This window comes from Hibiscus syriacus, unplaced genomic scaffold (assembly GCF_006381635.1).
Source record: "Hibiscus syriacus cultivar Baekdansim isolate YM2019G1 unplaced genomic scaffold, ASM638163v2 tig00111085_pilon, whole genome shotgun sequence".
NCBI lineage: Eukaryota > Viridiplantae > Streptophyta > Magnoliopsida > Malvales > Malvaceae > Hibiscus > Hibiscus syriacus.
The window spans coordinates 270,222-292,417 of record NW_024062976.1 but is presented as its reverse complement, the minus strand read 5'-3'; the positions used below and the strand labels follow the sequence as shown (position 1 = coordinate 292,417).

The 22,196-nt window shown below is 32.4% G+C and overlaps 2 protein-coding genes across 2 annotated transcripts; both read left to right on the top strand.

Annotated features, from left to right (window-relative positions):
* Positions 1 to 1,931: 1,931 nt before the first annotated feature.
* On the top strand, positions 1,932 to 3,315 carry LOC120152123. Its single transcript, XM_039164407.1, has 2 exons — positions 1,932 to 2,027; positions 2,122 to 3,315. Exons 1-2 carry the CDS (start codon positions 1,932 to 1,934, stop codon positions 3,313 to 3,315), a joined length of 1,290 nt encoding a protein of 429 aa, XP_039020338.1.
* A 687-nt stretch (positions 3,316 to 4,002) lies between these two features.
* On the top strand, positions 4,003 to 7,024 carry LOC120152145 (COBRA-like protein 2). The gene is made up of 6 exons (XM_039164423.1): positions 4,003 to 4,249; positions 4,764 to 4,843; positions 5,156 to 5,612; positions 5,705 to 5,861; positions 5,976 to 6,253; positions 6,459 to 7,024. The coding sequence occupies exons 1-6, from the start codon at positions 4,147 to 4,149 to the stop codon at positions 6,749 to 6,751; spliced, it is 1,368 nt and encodes a 455-aa protein (XP_039020354.1). The 5' UTR covers positions 4,003 to 4,146; the 3' UTR covers positions 6,752 to 7,024.
* The last annotated feature ends 15,172 nt before the right edge of the window (positions 7,025 to 22,196 follow it).

Here is a 22,196-nt window from a genome sequence, read left to right as displayed (position 1 = left end):
TAAATTGATTAATCGACATAGATTGTAAATGTCATGAACCTTCATTTCTTCCTTACCAACTCAAGTCATATTCTGAATAATTGATGATTTTGTCAGTTATTGAACTCTTCCAATAGTGATTCTGAATTCCGATATTCTATCAGTATACTGAAGATCTGTGTTTTTCTGTTTGATAAGATTATCCAATACCTCTGAATAATATCTGTAAACTCTGGTGTGTTCCCTAATTATATAAATATTTTATCTGATTTCCGACTTGAATTCTGTTTTGATACATTACCTGAATTCTGTTATGATTTCTGATATGGATTCTGTTCTGATATCTGATCTGAATTCTGTTTTGATTTCTGATATCTCCATTTACCGACGGAGAAATGTTTTATTTGGGGGGTTTATTGTTGGAGGAAGATTATCTGCAAGCTTCTCGGTTGTGTGCTCATGGCCTTACTGGTTGTGCGGGGTGTATGGTTCCGGGGAACCTACACAAACAGATTGTGAAAGGATGAGGGTGTATATATATATATGTTTTAAAATAAAAATCTGTATCTTTTTACTGGTTTTATGGGAACACACTAGATAACATATTCTGATCTCCTGAATTCAGTCATCCGAAATATTTCCATCTGAACTGAAAGTTCATTGTCTGTTACCACCTGAAATATCAGTAGGATCTCTGCTCAGCATAAAAATCTGTAAATGTTCGGAAACAATAAGGAAATATATATTTATTTGTATCTACACGTTCATCAACATCTTCTGGCAGTTCTGTATTACTGAGCTTTTCGAAGCTCACTCTATTACTCACATTTTCAGGTTAAAAGAATTGTATCAGTGCAGCTATCGACATCAGTAAGGGAGTTCTTTCGGCGTTGTTGCAGAGTATGATACATGTGATTAGGAGGCATGTAATTGTATTTTGATTTATATACGAGTCTGGACGTCTGTTTTATTTTTAAATAGTGACAACTGATTTTATAAGTTACACGTTTCAATAAAAAATTTAAATTTTCCGCTATTTTTACAATGGGTCGCTCCGGTGGCCCAAATGTGACATCTCGGATTGGATCTGGTTACCCTTATCGGCCTGTGGGGGTTACACAACAAAAACGATGGCTGTGATGATGAAAATGATGATCAAGATGACAAAAAAAACGATGGTCATGACTATGATGATGATGAAAATGACAGAGAACCGAGTGCATAACTGAGAAGCCTATGAATAACTGGGGAAAAGGATTCTGTGCATACAGCAGAATCTTTAACATTACCTTTGCTCCAAACCGTTTTCTGCTCAGTCATCACCATACTAATAATTAAAATTTTGGGATAGTTGTATTCTTGTCGCTTTTTTGTGGTCAAGTTTTGATTGGAGCACATGCACTTACTCAGCCTGTGTTAAGATGCCCTTTTGGCTCAACAAGTTCTTACAATATTTTCATAAGATATGGAAACTTCTTAGACTGTAATTGATTATGATGATATTGCTTTGTATATTCTCCCCTTTATCCATTAAGACTCCCATTCCAAGTAATGTCATTCATGTGAGGTGTTTCACGTCCTTTTTCTTTTCTTCCAAACAAGCTACGTCAGTTTATTTTTATTGATGAGGCGTTTAAAGTGCTCTCAAGTACACAGATCATTGCTTCAACTGCAATTAGACCTCTTAAGCCATTAACAAAAACAATGTTCACTACTTTGAGATTATCAAAGAAGAAAATTCCAAGTTGTCCCCATTTACGGGAGAGAGGAAAAAAGTGGAATTCTTAAGTCAAACATCTAGGGAAACTCAACCTGAAAATCCAAAGTGCCCAATCAAGTATATACTCAACAGCTCTTAGGATCTGATGAAAAATTAAATGGTTTGGTAGCTCCCCATACATTGCACAAACCCAACCGAGAAATGCAGAAACCGAATGTGTCTAAATCTCGAAATGGCTGCCTGCTGGCCTTCCTCTGATGCTGTGTCTGTGTCTGCTTGCAAGCATCCCAACAGTTACAATCCTAAGCTCCAACATCTTCTATACCCAGTTTATGTTCAGAACCACCACTTCCAAGGCTGGTATCTCCCAAGGCCGATTCGTTTTGCCTCATTCGCTTCGAAATCAAGTCTCTGATTTGCAGACCAAAGTCGGAATTCTTCTGGAGCAGCTTCGTGGTTCAAGTGCAGAATCTAAAGCAGTAGCATCATTTTCTGATCAACTTCTACATATTGCCTTATCTTTGGACAAGTTTGCAGAATCCTTATCAGGTTCCTATGATAACAGTTCTGGTATGAACGAAGTCAGCGCTGTAGATGAAAACTTCAGTGACCATGAAGAAAGCAAAATCGAACAAGGATCCGATACTCATCGTTTTAACTCAGGTGAGCTTCATAAATACACTGCATTGAAACTGAATAGGCTGATTGGGAAGAAAAACTTCCTTGGGGTGGAAGCAATTAGTCCATCTGTAGGACTCACTTGTGCCAGCATGGCCTCGAATGTAGATCGCTTTATGGATTATAAGATCTATAGGATGTGCTCTGATGACTGGGACATTGCTCAGAAGGTCATGATCAGTGGCTGCGATCCATTGCCGAGAAGAAGATGCTTCTCGAAAACACCTCCACGTTTCAGTAAACCACTCCCTATAAACTCATCCCTTTGGTCTCAACCAACCGACACCAACATTTTATGGAGCCGTTATAAGTGCAAAGATTACTCCTGTCTTGTTTCTAATGAAACATTAGGCAAAAGAGGCTTCTTCAAATGTTCAAACTGCTTCGATCTTTCGAAAAGAGGATGGGAGATCTTGACGAATGAATCAACTTCAGCTGAATTCACCATAGATAAAGTTCTAAGATTGAAGCCAGTAGAGATCAGGATAGGACTCGATTTTAGCCCCACAACCGGCACTTTTGCTGCACTAATGAAGGAAAGAAACGTAACAATTGCATCTGCTACCTTGAACTTAGGGGCTCCTTTTAATGAAGTGATTGCGCTCAGAGGCCTCTTACCCCTCTACTTATCAATTGGTTCAAGACTACCTTTCTTCGATAACACACTCGATATTATACACTCTACCCTCTTTTTGGATGGATGGATCGGATTGGATCTTCTTCAGTTTGTCCTTTTCGATTGGGATCGTGTTCTTCGACCCCGAGGACTTCTTTGGGTGGATAGGTTCTTCTGCAAAAGAGATGATTTGAAGATCTATTTGGATGAATTTTCCAGGCTGCACTACAAAAAGTTACTGTGGAGAATTGTTCCAAAGACTGATAGATTGGAGGACGAGCTTTACTTCTCTGCTGTATTGGAAAAACCACTTGGAAGCTAAATTCAGTTGAATACACAGATTGAATTTTAGCTTCTTTCTTTTCTGATAATCTGCAAATCTTAGCCTTCTGTATCTTATAATAGGTGCAGAATAAAACCAGGTAAATCAGATGTTGGATTCATTATAACATGACATTTTATGTAAGAAACAAGGAACAAGAGTGGATGAATAAGCTGCAAACCTAAGATGCACCTTTTATTTTCTAGAACATTTCAAAAAAGTTATAATTTGATCAATTTATTTATCAATTTGTAATAAAAAAAATGACTCAATCTCATCTGACCAAGCATATTGCGTGGCACCAACGCCATTTATCAAAAGCCAGCACCGGGAAGTCAAACTCCATTGGCATAGATGTTTCTCTAGAACATACCACAAGCTGTTCATAGTATATAAGCTGTGGGTTTCTATTATCTCACGGTCACAAACAACTGTAATGCATCTACCTACTTTTGTCTTAATCAAGCAAACATCCATTTATTGACAATTATAATCTATGTACCGCATTTTCCTTCCACTTCCTTTTTCTAAACAGATCGTGTTTCATACGCCATTTTTTCCCTTTAATTGTTATTCTATTTTTGTTAATGTTAAATCAATGGTTAAACATATCAAATTTATAATAATTAAAGAAAGTAAGCGTTTTGCAGTGGGATTAAAGTGTCCCACCACTTGAACTCGATTTATTTAGACTTTCTTGTCATGTCCCGTTGGACAAAAAAGCTACTCGTCTCCTTTGTTTTCTCACTCTTTATGTGGGTCTTCTCCGTCTGTCACAAACCTTGAACCAAAGTCAATAACCCAAAAAAAGCCTCTCGAAATCCTAAAGCAATGGCTAATCTTTTATTGTTCATTGCTAGATCTTTCTTCAAGCTAAGCTCTTTCAGCGTCTTGCTTCTGTTGTTGTTCTCTTTCTCAAGTTTCACCTCAACAGGTTTGTAGAATCTCTTTCTTTGTTTATAATGTTTGGGAAGTTGGAATATTTTTTTCCTTTATGGTGTTTTGATTCTTTAATGAATTTGGTAAATGGGGTTTCTTTAATTATGTGAAAGCACCTTCTTTTATGATTTTCGAGTCTATTTTGCATTTTTATGGTAATGGGTTTTGCCTGGTATTTAGCTCTGTAAAGCAAATTTCCATATTAAGCTATGAAATTTCTATCAAAATCTTGCCTTTTCCTATTGTTCAGAGAGGTTTGTTTGTTAGCTCGTGATAATGTTAGTCTTTAGATGGGAGGGTTTAGGAAAAGATCAGCAGTTAATGATGAGATTGAGTAGTTGATAGTCTAAATATTAACTTTTGGACTTGGTTTTGCTATTTCTGTCTAGTGATGATCTGATACTGGTTTCTTTGCTTCGTTTCTTAGTGCATATCTTCATGTAATGGATGATTAGGTATTGGAAATGTATATGTATGTGTTATAATTCTCTCTTCTAACTCATTTTCAGAAGCCTACGATCCGCTGGACCCAAATGGAAATATCACAATCAAATGGGATATCATGAGTTGGACCGCTGATGGCTATGTTGTAAATGTCCTTTCATCTCTTATTACTTACGACGCATGCATAGGTTTGTGTATGCAAGAAGTTAGAATTTGATGCTTTAGCTATCTAGTGTGGGGTCGTACGAAGTTCGAACCCGATTGCTTGGTGTGAATAAGTAATGACTTGCTAACTCTGTAATACCGAAAATCATTCAATAGGGAGAACTAAAATCTAGGCTTTGTTTAAGATTCAACGAATGAAGAAACAATGGTTTGGAGAATAGGGTATCATTTTGGCATGAGTATGTTTCATCTTTTGTCCCCATTAGCTGAAAATGTGATTAAATTCGAGCAGGCAGTTGTCACAATCTATAACTTCCAGCAATACCGGCATATCCAAGCACCAGGGTGGACATTAGGTTGGAAATGGGCTAAGAAGGAGGTGATTTGGAGCATGATGGGAGGGCAAACAACCGAACAAGGGGATTGTTCTAAATTCAAAGGGAACATTCCACATTGCTGTAAGAAGGATCCAACTGTTGTGGATCTATTGCCGGGAACGCCTTATAATCAGCAGATTGCAAATTGCTGTAAAGGTGGAGTGCTAAACTCGTGGGTGCAAGATCCAACCACTGCAGCAAGCTCATTCCAGGTGAGTGTTGGTCAAGCCGGAACCACAAATAAGACAGTTAGAGTTCCTAGGAACTTCACTTTGAAGGCACCAGGGCCTGGTTATACATGTGGACCGGCAAAAATTGTTAAACCTAGTAGATTCGTTACTGCAGACAAAAGACGAGTCACACAAGCTTTGAGTAAGTTATTCGATTAAGATCTAGAATGCTATATGGTTATTCATTTTCTTTCATCTAGAATGCTAGAAATTGACACTTCTTCTTCATGACAGTGACATGGAATGTTACGTGCACGTATTCGCAATTTCTGGCTAAGAAAACACCTAGTTGTTGCGTCTCTCTCTCATCCTTCTATAATGAAACCATAGTACCTTGCCCTCAATGTGCTTGTGGCTGCCAAAATGCTTCTCAGCCGGGGAGCTGTGTAGAGTAAGTTCATTCCGCCAAAAAGATGATAATTATTGCTTGGAGTATGTTTGTTGGAGTTGATTGTTATCTCGATTCTTTATTGCTTCCTTGAGCTTATTTGTTTTTAATGTGCAGTCCAAAAGCTCCGCATATAGCGTCGCTTGTTCCGGGTACAGGGAAGAATAACTTGGCTCCTTTGGTCCAATGTACAAGCCATATGTGTCCGGTCCGAATTCATTGGCATGTTAAGCTTAACTACAAGGAGTACTGGCGAGTTAAAGTCACGATTCCTAATTTCAATTACAATATGAATTATACACAGTGGAACTTAGTTGTGCAGCACCCCAACTTCAACAATCTCACTCAGATTTTCAGCTTTAACTACAAGTCTTTAACTCCATATGCAGCGATAAGCAAGTTCATTTGATATTGGTCACTTTTTCTTATGTTTTGTGCTTTTTGCATCTTATCTCGTCATGAGTGAAATGATCGTTTACATAGAACTCATCTCTGCTCGATGTTTTTTCGTGGTAATACATAGCTGCAAATGTTACATGTAAATAGGAAACATACTAATTTTGAAAGGTGATTAAAGAGTAAGTTCTGTTTAATCTACAGATGATACTGCCATGCTATGGGGTGTTAAATTTTACAACGATTTGCTATCACAAGCCGGTCCACTTGGTAACGTGCAGTCAGAGCTACTTTTCCGAAAGGATAAAGAAACTTTTACTTTCGAGAAGGGTTGGGCTTTCCCAAGAAGAATCTACTTCAATGGAGATAATTGTGTTATGCCACCTCCTGACTCCTATCCCTGGTTGCCTAACGCCAGTTCCCACCAGCTTGTCTCGGCACTTGGACTGTTGACGACTCTCGTGGCTGCAATTGCATTTTTATTCGAATATGCATGACGTCCAACCGTTTTTTTTTTTGCTGCAAATTTTTTGACAAAATCGGTTCTAAGTCTAGAATGCAGGGTTAGAAGTTCCTGGTTGTGTTGCAGTTCAAGCAAGTCAATATGGAGTTGTTTCTTTGTAATATATGGTGTGTGATTTGATCACTTGTGCTGTTGTATGCATGAGCATTTCTGTACTTAAACCAGTAACCCATCTTGATTGTAGGATTTTGACGATATTTTATTTATTACACAAACATGAGTCATTATTAAGCCATCAATTTCCCAATTATCCGTGTAATACCTTCTTTTTTGCTACATTTCTTGATGTACTCTTTAACTCACCCAACCCAGATCCATTTTGTATTAGATGTCGATTTTATATTTAAGGTATGAATTTAAGAAGTTATAATAAAAATTTAAGGGTGTGAAATTAAAAGTAGTAAACACATATCGGAATATCAAGAGATAGATGGCCCATAAAAATAAAACCTTTGATGAACAGATTGAAGGCCTACCATTGGATCCTTCATACATAATCATTTCCCCCTTTAATTTCCCTTGCGTCTAACAATTTTGATGCACGAACCAATTTACTTTAGTGGTTAAAGGAATTGAGTCGTTCCTAGAAGTCATAGGTTCGAGCACCAGTGACTACAATGATGATTTGATGTTTATTATCAAATAGTTGAGAGTATTTAGATAAGATGTTATATATTGTAATCACCTTAGCTTAATAAAAAAACAATTTTATTGTATCCCTAAGTGTATAATCAATGGACATTAAATTAATAAAACACACATGGGGTTAGCCAGCTCCCATGTGCAATAATACAACAAAAAAGACAAACTTTTTCTAATTAAACGAGACAAAGTAATTAGTAGCAAATATTAAGGTGATGATATGTCTTTTCATGAATCAAATGAGATTAATAATTCTCTGGTTTTTAAAATATTTTTTAAGGATTATTATTTACTATCATATCCAATAAGATATAAAACTTTGTTGTCATCATCTTAGAAGTAATTTAGACACTTATGGTCTCCAATTTCAATGGAATAAATTAATCTAAGAGTGTCACTCATTCTAGAAAAGTTATTTTTTTAATAATATGAAGAAATTATAAGATAGTATATGTTCAGAACTTTCTTAATCTATTGACAACATAAACACTCTGTAGGCGCCATTGCTTGAAACTATGACCTCTAGAAAGATCAACACTCTCTTTTATTATTAAATCCTAAATTTAATCTTAAATCTTAAGATATAAAACTCTAAACCCTAAATCGTAAATCCTAAACTCTAGATATATAATACAACTGACATGATGCATCGTAGGAGAAATGGGCTACAAAGATTAGCTAAGGTAGTGATTAGGGGGGGTTTAAATTAAGGAAATAAGAAATACAAAGAATGATTTGATAATTATACCTTCAACTCTTTGCAGGCATGATGGCAATGAGCAACCATGGCCCGGCATTTCGACCGAAACTAGTAGGGCATCATAATTATACATCTTTCCTTTGTCCATTTCAATAATAGAATTCATTGCTTTTCCAAAGTAGTATATATGGATATATATATCATCTATTCTTTCTTTAACTTTCTTTTTCTTTAATAATATAAGTTGATTACAATATAGTATTTATTTTGAACTTTTTTAATCAGTTGACAGTGTACACACCCTACAGACGCAACTATTCGTTCACAAAATTTTTAGGAAAAATAACGTTTTTTTTAACAGTGAAACTATTCGACAGTATCTTCTTTCAGTTCACGTGAAGGACTTGGTTTACATGCTTTGCCATGTCACCTATACCAAAAATCATACATCTTAGATATGATTCATCATTAACCCTCGTGGTTTTATAACTAGCTTGTAGATTGGCGATTTTATTAATTATGTTCTATGATTATCATTATTCTTTGTAGATTGGCTATGGATTTTGATTTGTTGACAGTATAACACTAATCATTTTGATTAAGTAATGCTTAAGCTAGCCTCCCAAAAGCTAAACCCTAAAGTATTAAAAATGATACTATCAGTTTGGTGCAATGGAGATTATTCTGTAGATGATGCTTAGAAAGGATAATCTAATAACAAGAATAATAACAAATAATAATATTTGGTTTAATTACACCTTAAGCTCCTAATAATTTTAAAATTAATAAAAGTAAACTTTGGTTTCTTCAATATTTTGATTTAATTACTTTTTAAGGTGCCTTTAGTTTCAAAATTAATGAAATTAAGCATTGCGTTCGAATTATTTTAGTTTATTAAGAAACTGGAGGGCCTCCAATCGTTTTATTCTGTTTCCATCCCTGCAATAGTGATCGAGATTGTAGAATAGGCAATTTGACCATCCAATTTGAAATTTCCATCTCAAAATTTTCAGGAAAAGAAAGAAATGGAGTGCACGGTACAAGTCTAATTTTGAAGTTAATAATTGGATTATATGTGAAGTCAACGCAAGAATAATCAATTTTCAATCTTTTAAAGCTGCAATGAAGCAGAAAAAGGAATGGGAAAATAGATGATGAGCATAAATGACAAATTATACACAAGGGCATTGGGCAATAATTATTATTATGATTATAAAGATGATGAGCATAAATGACAAAGCATTTTTCATATATATCTGCTTCTCATAAAAAGAAGAAGAAAAGAAATTAAGGGGTGAGTTAAACCGTCAGGTACTTGTCTGCAACAGGCTGCAAGGACGAGTCCGATACGAAAAACCCACGAGGGGACAACGTGCAGTTGGGGCACTGTATTGTAGACGAAAGGGTTAGCCCCACCAGAGCTACGCTTTGGTCCCTCATTGTGGCCACCACATCACATGCTTTTCAACATAAGGTTACCTAATTTGGACTAAAATATAAAAATAAGAGAGAGGGAGGGATTAGTGATAGAAACAACAGCAAAGACAAACACCTTAGCATCAAAACAACAGATTTGAAATGGAGGACCCCTTTAAACACATGGGAGGGAGCCTACCAAATGCTTCAGAATCTTTTATATAATGTTGGTTGGAAGCACACACCTTTCGGGGCTAAAACCCTATTACCCTTTTCTTTATCTTCACCTCATCATCTCTTAGCTCAAAAAGAATTACTATATGTCATCAATGGTTCGTTTCTCATCTCTCGGGTTTCTTGTTTAGACAATGCTTTTCTTCCGGTTTGCAGGTTCACTTCTCTTCATCATAGCACGTTACTTAACTTTTATGCCCTTAAAGATATTATATTTATAGATTGAATCTTAGTTCAATTAGTATTATTGTTATTGTATCATTCAAGAGAACGTAGGTTTAAACGTGCATTATCCTTTAATTTTAAGATTCGTAATATTTAAATAATTAATAGATATTTGACCCACCAAATGCTCTAAATTATTCTTAGAGGTTATACGTTCGAGCAGCTAGACCTGTAGGGTGTGTTATCAATGATTAAGAAATATTATGAACAAATATTACCTTACAATCATCCATGCTATTTAAAAATAATGATTAATAGATATTATATAAAGAAAACATAAACTCGTATTCTACGTCGAGTTTATAAGTACAAATATTTTTAAGGGTAAAGTATAGTAATGGTCACTGAACATTTCTGAAGCTTGCATTTAGGTCCCCCAACTTTTAAAACTTGCAATACAGTCCCCCAACATTTATTCCATTTGCAATATGGTCCCCCAACTTAAACCACCGTTAGAAATTAGGGTAAATTATATAAAAGGTTATTGAACTTTTCAGACACTTGAATTTAGGTCCGCCAACTTTTAAAACTTGCAAAACAGTCCTCAATTTCATTCTAAACCCCAATTTCCAAAGTAATTCAATTTCATTCTAAACCCTAAATTCCAAAATAATTCAATTAAATTCAATTATGTCAGATTTATTATTATTTAATTTCATCTTATTTCATGTGATACGTATTTTTTATATAAATATAATAGTATAATTCTTATCTGTTGAAGAAATTTTTTAATTAAAAAAAGTAGTTAGGATATAGAAGAGGTTTAAAATAATTCGAATTTTAAATTTATAAAATGTTATTTTGACGTATAAATAAAAGTGTAAACTACTAGGTTGACAACTTAACTATCTAGCCATTTTTACTTTTGTCATCGATCTTTTAAATTTATCAATCATACAACATAATTATTTAACTGTTTCAACTAAGCCACTAGTCGTTACCAATTGATACAAATGATGAAGTGGCAGTTAAAAGGAATTGACTTTATTATACATTCAGTCTTTATTATTTATATGATCAATTTGGTCCTAAATTAAATAGAATTTAATAAATTAATCATTTAATTAGGATCTGACATGTGTTAGCACATGATCATGACACGTGTCATTGGTGACACATGTCACCACCTAATTATTATATATGCTATCAATTTGGTCCTAAATTAAATAAATTTAATAAATTAATCATTTAACCAGGATCTGACATGTGTTACACATGATCATGATATATGTTATTGGTGACACATGTCACCACCTAATTAGAAGAAAATTAAGTTACAAAGAAGTAAAATTTGGGTCTTGGGCAAACTCAAACCTGAGTCACGCAAATGAAAGATACAGGGTGGAGCCACTAAGCTAACATCATCGTTTGTGTTAAGAGATATACAATAATACATATACTAATAGTATGACCAATGCCAGAAAAAAAAAGAATATAATGGAAAATGGAAATAATGAGATTTGAACTTCGGCAAAAAATTTGAAAGCAATAAATGATGGGAAAATATTATATTTTTTTACAATAAAAATATTATATTTGATAAATTGTTTGATAGATTTAATATATTTTTTAAATATTAGTTGATACAATATTTTAAAAGAATAAATTTAAGATTTATATATTTTTAAACTAAATTTAATAATTATATTTTTCATATTTATAATTCATGATTATATATATAATCTTAAGTTGAGTATTTCTAATATAATTAATAATTTTAATTTCTTATTAAAAATAAAATATTCAAAAAATATAAATGATTCATACATTAATATATGAATATATTTTTTTATTTATACATCTAAATATAAATATACATTTATATAAATATATTTGTATTCGTATATTGAAATATTTTGATTAAAATAAAAACATATTTTAAATACTAGTTTATACAAGAAAAATAAAATATATCAAAAATATAAATGATTCATACATTTAAATATAAATTGAATCATTTATATTTTCTATACATCTATATTTAATAAGAAAATAAAATTATTGGGGGACTATTTTGCAAGTTTTAAAAGTTGGGGACCTAAATTCAAGTGCCTGAAAAGTTCAATGACCGTTTATATAATTTACCCTAATTTTCTAATAGTGATTTAAGTTGGGGGACCATATTGCACACGGAATAAATGTTGGGGGACTGTATTGCAAGTTTTAAAAGTTGGAGGACCTAAATGCAAGCTTCAGAAATGTTCAGTGACCATTACTATACTTTACCCTATTTTTAAATATATACTAAAAAATTTGGATAGCCATGGGTTAAGTATCGTGTTATAGAATATGAATGAAAATGGGTTGACAAGGAAATAAGCTAATTAGGATTAAGGAATGATTTGAAGTGACTATAACATTACAATTAAAATATAATAATTGTTTTGTTTTGTTTTTTTATTTATGAAAAAGAACATGATATGACTGATCGATATTAAATGAAAGATTGATGTTCCTCCAATATGGAATTATTAAATCAATAATGTTGCTCAGAGCATGCATTCCTAATTGGAGGAAATTTTGCTATATTCTCTCTCTGCTATTTTATCAAATCATTTTTGTTTTATGTACAGAGTCAGCACTGGTCCATTTAACACAACTGTGCTGAAAGGCATCTTATACTCTCTAGGAAAGTTTCTTCATATCAATAATAGTGCTGATTAAGGTTAGATTCCTATTAAATTGTAAGAGGGGAATTCCAAGCATAAAGTTTGTTTTATTATTGAAAAGATGGGATATCTACATATTTAATTGCCAAACTATTATTTTAGTGGTCAACAATCTCTAGAGTAAGCGACTAAAATTTCTCAGTTGACATATCCCCTCTCCTATAGGTTGTAGATTCAATATTCATTAGGAGCAAAATTCTACTTCCCCTCCCCTTGGTAGAATTGTTAAAACAAATATCACTTTAGTTCTGCTTTGGTTATCTAATTATTTATTTAAAATTATACTTAATGTCCCGCTTTGGTTACTCGCAGTTAAAATTTAACGTTGATGCTAATGTGTCATCATAAGGTAATGTCTCATCGTCATTGTAAAAATAAAAAAAATACCGCTTAAGTAGTTCTGTTTATTTTTAAACAGTGGATGACCAAAATAAAATCAAAACCCTAAACCTTGAACCAAAATATAACGTTATGCATGCTTTTTTTGAAAAAATACTTAGGTGACCAAAACGAAACTAAAGTGATAGTTAGATGACTAAATATGTAGTTTATCCAAAAATCTTGAAATAATAAAATGTTATTTCATATTTAAAATTGTAATCCAAATTATAATAAGTTGAACAAAATTATAGATAATGACATTATTCTTTATTATTATCATAAAAAAATCGAAACAGTTAAGTAGGGGCGAAACAGGGCGGGCTATGACCCTCCAATACTCGAGAAAATTATTAATAGACTCTTAATTTTTAAAATATATATATATATATAATAATATAATATAAATTATAATTTTATATCGTAGTTAAGCTATTCAATTTGATACCTAAAAATAAAAAAATAATACATGTTTAACTATGTTAGAATTCACATCCATTTTTATACTATAATAATGGTATCAATGAAATTGAAATTTATAAATTAATATTTAATAATATAAATATAATTTTAATATATCAAAATATAATAATATAACATGAATACATAAATTATTAAAGTTAAAAAATACGACTGAAATAGAAGTAAAAAGACAAGAAGATGAGACCAAGTAGAAGGTGACTATTCTGTTAGCAAAATGACAAAGAGAAATAGCTGAGAGATATAAAAAAACAAAAGGGTAAACTACATCCAAGATCATTTAATTATATGTTTTATAATAAATAAGTCATTTTTAAAAAATTAATAGTATAACATTATATTAAATTATTATTACAAACAAGTCACTCTATCATTAAAACCGAAATAGATGTTTTATGTAATCTGGTATAATAGAAATTTTAGTCCTCAACTTAAATGTTCTATCAGTTTTGTTATAATTTGGAGTAATTTAATAAATTTAATCATTCATATTTAAATTTTTATCACTTTATTCTTTTTTATAATATTATGAAATCGAACAAGTCAATCGAATCAAAGCAGTATTTGGATAATTACATTCTGTCATAAACAAAAATAAATTATTATTACACTAGGAAAACATGGAAGCAATATAATGTTTTTAAGAGAAAAATAAGCAATTTAAGAGAAGAATAAAGACTAAAATGATGAATCTTTAAATATAAAGGGTAAAACTTATTGAATTGTTCTAAATTAAGACAAAAATGATAAATTATATAAGTTTCAATTATTTCATCTAATATTTAAAGATAGAATGATATGTTTGTAGTTATATTTTAATTGAGTGATTAGTTATAACTTTTAGAGAAAAAGGAGATCTGATTTGTTAACAAATTCATAATTAAGTGACCTCGAGGGTAGTTTACTCAAAATAAGAAGACAAAAATCAATCAATTTTTGAGTGAATAAAAACAGATGCACGTGGACTGTGGACACAAGTAACCACACGTGCACTCACTCAATCAACATATCTCTTCAACCCCCACAAAACCACTTCTTTCAATTTTTTCTCTTTCTTCTATGATCAAATTGGGGTGAATCTGATAAATATATTAATTTCCAATATAGAATAATATTATATTTCAAATATGACTGTAAATTAATATTATTAAATTAATAAATTGAAAGAGAAAGAAAGAAAATAAAAATAGAATACCAATGCATAGAAAATTGTTTATTGGGTCCTCACTTTTCTCTGTGTGTTTTTTTCTTCCAGATTTCCATTTCCTTTTCCCCTTTAGTAGTTGAGAAGAGAGATTGAAACTCTCGAGACGCCAATTTAATGAACCTTATATACAATCATTTTCTCTTGTTTTATTTTATTGACGATTATAAATTCATATTATTATTATTATTAACATTGACAACGTAAAATTATAATTTGTTTTTAAATTATATTTAACAAATAAAAATAATATTTATTTTATGAATATTTATTTATGTAGATATTTATTATAATTAAAACATTATGTATTAAATATGACTTTGATATATTTTATTATTAGGACTTTAATATACATTAAGATTATAGTTTTATATGATATCTACTCATAATATCTATATATATGGAGTTTAAAGGAAGTATCGTATATAATTTAGATTGAGATAATAATACAAAATTTTCTCGTTATTTTTATATCTCTTCTTTTTGCTTCAGTTTTTTATTCCAAAATAATTTATAATATAATATTAATGTGTCAAATAATTATAATTTATTTTAAATTATTTTTAAGTTGATCAGATCACTTATTTTATTGAAAGATAAATTTGAAAGAAAATGAATTTCAACAGTTGAGTTAGCAAACAAAGAAAGGACTAAACATGTACCATCCATCACGTACAATAATATAGATAATTCAATTTTGTTCATATGCTAACTACCCCCATCGTTTCATTGGGATAAAACATCCCACCTCTACATTTCATGGAAGAAATCTCATTAAAGGCAAAATGTTTGCGCAAAAAATTATGTTTAATTTATCTCAACAATAGACATAAATATTGGGTCCGAGTCACAGATTGAGATGGTTCATTTACTAATGCTCTCACCAACAAGGGAACATTGCCCACCATAAAGTTTTGGTCGCGACGAAGAAGACAAACTTGGCCTTGAAGTTATTCGGATCCACGACCCTCAAAATCTTTTGCCAATCTAAGATACAAACAAAACCCTCGTTTTGGCAATTTATCGAACACCTTGCCGTCATCCCCTCTGCAAATGAAAAAACAATTCATCAGCTTAAGTTGATCGATTAAGATTGCTCGTGCAAACAAGTTAGGCAACATTCAATTTCAATCCTACGGGACCCTACAGGTACTTGACAAACAGATGCGTTAGTAATAGTATTTCAGGTAAGTTGTACTAGTCTAACAAGGAACGCGTCTTAGTTTCCAACACATTGCCGAGTGACGACTAATGTTACGAGCCAAGCCAATTTTCAATCATTTCAATCAATTACAATCTTAACCCCTTAGGGGGTGTTTGGTTCAAGGATTGTGGGATTCTTATGAGATGGGAATCCCAAATTCCCATGTTTGGTTGGCCGGGAATCTCATTCTCGGTAATGTTTTATTACCAATAGTAGATTTTTTTGGGTATATTACTGGGAATGTCATTACCTCCCTTCCCTTAGGTATTGTAACATTACCGACGTTTTAGACTAAAATGCCCTTAAATTTTTATTTTTTTCAAAAATATCCTTCTTATGTCATTGAATAATAAAAATTCTACGAAGGATAAATTACAAATTTATCCTTAAATTATTTTAGATTTACAAAAAAAAATCTATAATTAAAATTTTATATGAAGTTCAGGGGTTAAATTTTTTTTATCCTTTCATTAAACCCTTTTTATATTTTAATTTTGTAAAAAAAATTATAAATATTATGAATTCAATTTTTTAAAAAAATATATAAATATTTTACAATTTGTAATATTATACAAATATATAATAAGGACAATTTGGTCAAATATACATTACAATAATCTTTTATTTCTTTAACCAAACACGGTAATCTTACATTTCTGCTAAACCAACCAAACACAAAATACAACATTCCTAGTAATTCTATTCCCTGGTAATCTTTTATTCCCACTGGTAATCTTACATTCCGTGAACCAAACGCACCCTTGAACTTTTAGTTTAGGGTTCTAATCACCTCACTTCATGACATGATATAATAACATATTAAGATGATTTTTTAAATGGGGACGTTTAATTTTAAACCCTAAATTTGGTATCAAATAAATTTATGAAAGTAATGTAAATTTTTAGCATTAAACCAATAATTTATTTATTGAAATTTGAATAGAATGATTGATTTATACGTCAATTAAAAAAATACTAATTCAAAATCAAAATAACTTGATGAATTTAAATATAAGTTTATTATATCCACATCAATATCGTTCCGAAAATGTTATTTCAGATACATCGTTTAATCGTTTCACAAGACTACGGAACCACGACCCATCACATTGGTCGACAAGTGCTCCTTGCTACAAAGCCTCATCTGTTGCAGCAGTTCTTCTCTCTTCCCTCGCTGTTGCAGCTCCACAGGTCGCCAAGTGCTCCATAGGTCGCCTTGTGCTCCTGGAGACCTATGGATGTCGTCGTATGCTCCTGGAGACCTATGGTGGTCACTGTAGCAATCACCGTACTTAAGCAAATAATTGTTCGACTGCACTATGTGACTAATTTTTTTTCATTGCATTATTCAACCACTTTTGCCAAGTCCTTTTCTAAGGATCTGGCCATGGATCCTACGAATTCTATTAGGTCGCCATCTATTCCAGCTTTAGTTCCACATCAAGACAAGCCATCAACTTCAGCAAAAGTCGGAACAATTTGGATGTAGAAGAAGAACAACTATAAGAACTCAATAGATAAGGATAAACTACTACATTCAAGGTCACTTAATTATGGTTTGATAACAAATAAGTTATCTTTTATTCTAAAAGTTACTAACAAGTCACTCAATTAAATATTATTACAAATAAGTTACTTTATCGTTAAATATTAGACAAATAATAATATGATCTGATATGATAATAGTTTGAGTTCTTAAAGCTTATACAATTTATAAGTTCGATCATAACTCAAAATAATTCAATAAATATAACCCTTAATATTTGAAATTTTCATCATTTGAAGTCTTTGTTGTTATCCTAAAGATATTATATTACTTTTCTGGTATTAATTTGTTGTTGTTTATTACATAATGCAATTATCTAATTATTGCTCTAATACGATGGACTCACTCGATTTCATAATATCACAAAAAATATTAAATTGATGGAATATTTAAGTATTAAGAATTAAATTTATTGAATTATTTTAAATTAATACAAAATTAATGGAATGTATAAATTTTAGAAAGTAAAGATGTTACTGTACCATGACACATCAAATGGATCTCTTTCAATTTTTATGAATGAATAACTTAAAAAATGACATATAACTCATAATTAAATGATCTAGAATGCACTTTACCCATAGAGAAATTCCAAAGACAAAAGGCTGCTATTCGTATCCTTTATGAATTAAATCATTATAACATGCTTGATTAGACTGATCATCTTGTACACCTACAGTACGGAGCCGTGTGCAATTTGCAATTGGCTTTTGCCTATTGTAGACACTTATTTTCGTCTGAATTTGGACGTTTTATTTATTTATTTTTATTATAGTAATATAGTATAATTTTTGAAAATGTTTTGAAAAATATTTTTGAAATATGTATTATATAGTTTTTTTTAAAACGTTTTTGAAAACTTATATACAATATATAAGTTTTAAAACATTTTGGAAATTATGTAATATATAGTTTTGAAATCATTTTGAAAATATAATATATATTTTTTAAAAAAAAACATTTTGGGAAAATTTATATAATATATTGTTTTAACAAAACATTTTGGAAAACTTATATAATATTTTTAAAATCATTTTTGAAAACTATATAATATATAGTTTTGAAAATGTTTTTATATATAATATATAATTTAAAAAAATATTTTTTTGAAACATATATATTATATAACCTATATTATTATTAATATTTATTTTATTTCATTTTATTTCGTTTCATTTCATTTTATTAACTTAATTTAATTTAATTTAATTATTATTATTATTATTATTTTGTCAGGGTCCAAACGGGGTCCAAAAACAAAGACTGGGCCTGAACCAGCCCAGCAGCATGTTAGGTTTCATATCCAGTTTCAACCAAGGCACCGCACGACCCGGGCAACCAAAGGCCACGCGAAACAGACGGGCAACAGTGCCAACGACGGCCGAGATCCCCGGGACTGACCCATCCCGAGGTGACCGGTCACGAGCGCCCCTATTTCGGGACCACAACGGCCGGTGGAGGCCTATAAATACCAACCAGAACACCATCGTCAGGGAGGGTTATCGGGAACCAAACAGAACCCACAGAGAGTACATCGAGAAACAACAGACCACAACCGAGTACACGAAGAACTACAACCATCACACTACACAACGGTACCCAAAATCGACAGAGACAACAGCAAAAAAATACCCACACCACAATACACATCATCTAGAGCCACAACAGCTATCAACAGTACCAAAACAAAAGCCACACACACAAGAAGCATAAAAACTGAAGCATCAACCGAAGAAACCATCGGAAAAGCGAACGGTCTCCGGAAAAGGTAAAAAACCGAAGGGTTTTTCTTTAGATCTACTCCGACAAGGGGGTTGTTTGGGTATTTGAGTGTTGATTTTGGGTTCACGGGGACGTGAGGTTTATTTTGGTGGGGTTCGGGTTTTCATAGGCCGCCGGCAGTGGCGGCCGGCGCGGTGGCCTGAGTGGCGGAGGAGACACAAGGCGGCGACCGGAAATCGCCTAGGGAGAGTTCTGGGAGAGTTGAGAGCTTTCTCTCGGCTGAGGGAGAAAGAATTTGAGAGTAAATGAAGAATATGAAACGAAATTAAGCTGGTTTGTATATATATATATATATCAGGGACCATTATGCAAATAGAAGGTTCTTTAATTCTCTCCGCAGTCCCTGGTAGTTTAAATCGCATTTCAATCTGGCCATCACTTGTAATTTCGTCTCTGGATTCTCAATTCATTCAAATTGGTCACCTTTTACACTTTTTTATATTTTGTGAATTAACCCTCTAATTTTGTTTTTTTTACAGTTTGGTTTTAGTATCACTTACAGTGCACAAGGTCCAATTTAATTCATTCTGATCCTTTTATTTATTTACCTTATTTTGTTTTTCTAACATTTTCTAATTCCAAACTTTAACCTTTTTTATCTATTTTTATTATTTTATTTTATTATTGTTATTTCTTTCCCATATTACACTTTTCACTTTTTCCTCTTATTTTATTTACTTTTAAACGTTAACGTTTTTAATATTCGTTCTAATTATTATTTTAATATTATTTTTTATTTTCCCTATCTCGTTTTCTTCACCTTTTATCTTTTTTATTCTTTTATTTATTTTGACTTTAGTATTTTTTAAAAAATTCTTGCCATTTGATTTATATTCATTTATTTATTTATTATTTTATTCTTCCTAATTCATTACTTATTTGTTATTTTTTTTTCCTAACATCTTCGACTCATTGTTTTCAGAAGTTCCAATTGATCAAAGGTAAGTGATTTGCATCGAGTTTTTAAATTTAAATTTTAAATTTTCGCAACTAGGACAATCGACAAATTAATTGGTACCGAAAGGGCGGTTCAAGGGTGCTAACCCTTCCTTGACCGTAATCGACTCCCGAACCCGACACGTTTCTGGTACAACGCAGATAAGGTAAGATGTTGTCCGACCCACCTAAATTCATTTTAAAATGGTCGGTGGCGACTCCAATTCGTTTAATCCAAGTCGAAGCCCAATTCCGGGTCCAACCGAAAGACGGTTGCGACAGCTTGGCGACTCCGCTGGGGACAGGTAAGTGAGTCAGGCCGAAATTAATTTTCGGTTGTCTTTTTATGCGAAAATGGTAAATTTAAATTTAAATTTATTTATTCGATTCTAGTTATTTACCTTTGATTATTTTTCAAATAAATAGTTGTATTAATATTTTTTTTAATGATTTCAGATTTTTCAAAGTTTTCATCTCAGGCTCTATACCTGAGCTCTGAACCCTTTTAAGTGGGGGCGAAAGCGACGCCTTCGTGTGAATTTATTCACCGTATGGGCCTAGCAAGTAACCTTCGGGATTCATATACCTTATGCCTTCGTGTGAATTTATTCTCTGTATGGGCATAAGGGAATGTTTCCTCTCGAGTTTAACTTAGTCTACATAAGCTTGTAATGGGCTTAGGACTAAGGGTCTGGCAAGCCCAAGGGGGCACCGGCAAGGAGAACTCGAGTACCGTTTTTTAGAACCTAAACCGGGAGAGTGCAGGGAATTAGAGCCCACCCCAAAACCTCATTCCAAACCTTAAGCTATTTTATTTCCTACTTTATTTTCTGCTCAAAAGCATGCGAACTAGACAAATATGCGGTTAGGATTTGTTTGAAATTAGCATGCGGGATAGAGATCATGTCCGGGTAGGAATTAAAGCATGTGGGGTAGATATCATGTGGGGTAGGATTTTTTCATTTTTATTATTGTTTTGATTTACCTCACTAACTCTTTTATTTTTTGTTTTCTTTTATTCTGTTTTCATCATTCGCATCATTTAAAACGGGGTGTTGATCCACCAAAAATGTGTTTGTTAAACATGAATAATCTGCATTAATGGACGAATGGGTTATAATACAAAGAGATAAAAAAACAAAAAAAACTCAGAAGTCCAACCATGGTCAAAGAATACTCAAAGGCAAAGTTACAGGGGCAATACGAGGAAAAGGTCACTGACCCGGTCGATCCTTTCGAAAACTACAAGAACAAGATGGTAAAACACTAGCTGAGCTGGATGCCATTACTGACGAATTCAAGAAGCAAGCTTCGGATAGTTTCTCTCGATGGAAGGCTCCAATGACACTTTCGTTAGAAACAAGCTCGGTAGAAAGTGAAAGTCGAAGATGCAGTCCTTCGAGATCTTTTTTTTGGGGGCAAGCATCTCATTATTTGCACATTTTAGCCAAAGGAGCCGGAATGGTGCGACAGGATATTCAACTAGTGAAAAAGACGAATTAACTTGTCAGAAGCTGTACAAGATTTGTACCATCAAAAAGGTTTTTTGTCTCTTCAGATGTAACATTTTTGTCACCAATAAGGGTTATTCAGAATAACAGGCACATTTTTTGGATCAATGCCTCGGACATTTCATGCATCACATATTTAGACATTTTGCATTTCTTATTTTCTTTGCATTTTGTTATTTTCTTTGCATTCACATTAACTAATATATACATGTCTCATCAAAAGGGAGTAAATACTGGATACACCGCCTCAAGTATTGGACACACCCCATCCACATAACACTCGTTTGAAGAAGAAGAGGATGGAAGCCAGAATTACACAAATCGAGGAGAATATGTTAAAACTACAAAAGGAGCTAGAAGACAAAATAAACCAGAACAGTCGAAATACTCTAGAAACAATCACAAAGAACCAAGAGTCCTTGGTTGATCAGATCGTTGCCAAGTTAATTGGCCTACAACAGACCAGTGCGCCTGGGGCAGGTTCATCGGAAG

Excerpts from the sequence above, each read along its gene's own strand:
- LOC120152123 (XM_039164407.1), top strand. The coding sequence starts at position 1,932 with ATGGCTGCCTGCTGGCCTTCCTCTGATGCTGTGTCTGTGTCTGCTTGC. Across the intron at positions 2,028-2,121 it reads TCCAACATCTTCTATACCCA|ACCAAAGTCGGAATTCTTCT; the intron begins GTTTATGTTCAG and ends TCTGATTTGCAG.
- LOC120152145 (XM_039164423.1), top strand. The coding sequence starts at position 4,147 with ATGGCTAATCTTTTATTGTTCATTGCTAGATCTTTCTTCAAGCTAAGC. Across the intron at positions 4,250-4,763 it reads CTCAAGTTTCACCTCAACAG|AAGCCTACGATCCGCTGGAC; the intron begins GTTTGTAGAATC and ends ACTCATTTTCAG. Across the intron at positions 4,844-5,155 it reads GGACCGCTGATGGCTATGTT|GCAGTTGTCACAATCTATAA; the intron begins GTAAATGTCCTT and ends AAATTCGAGCAG.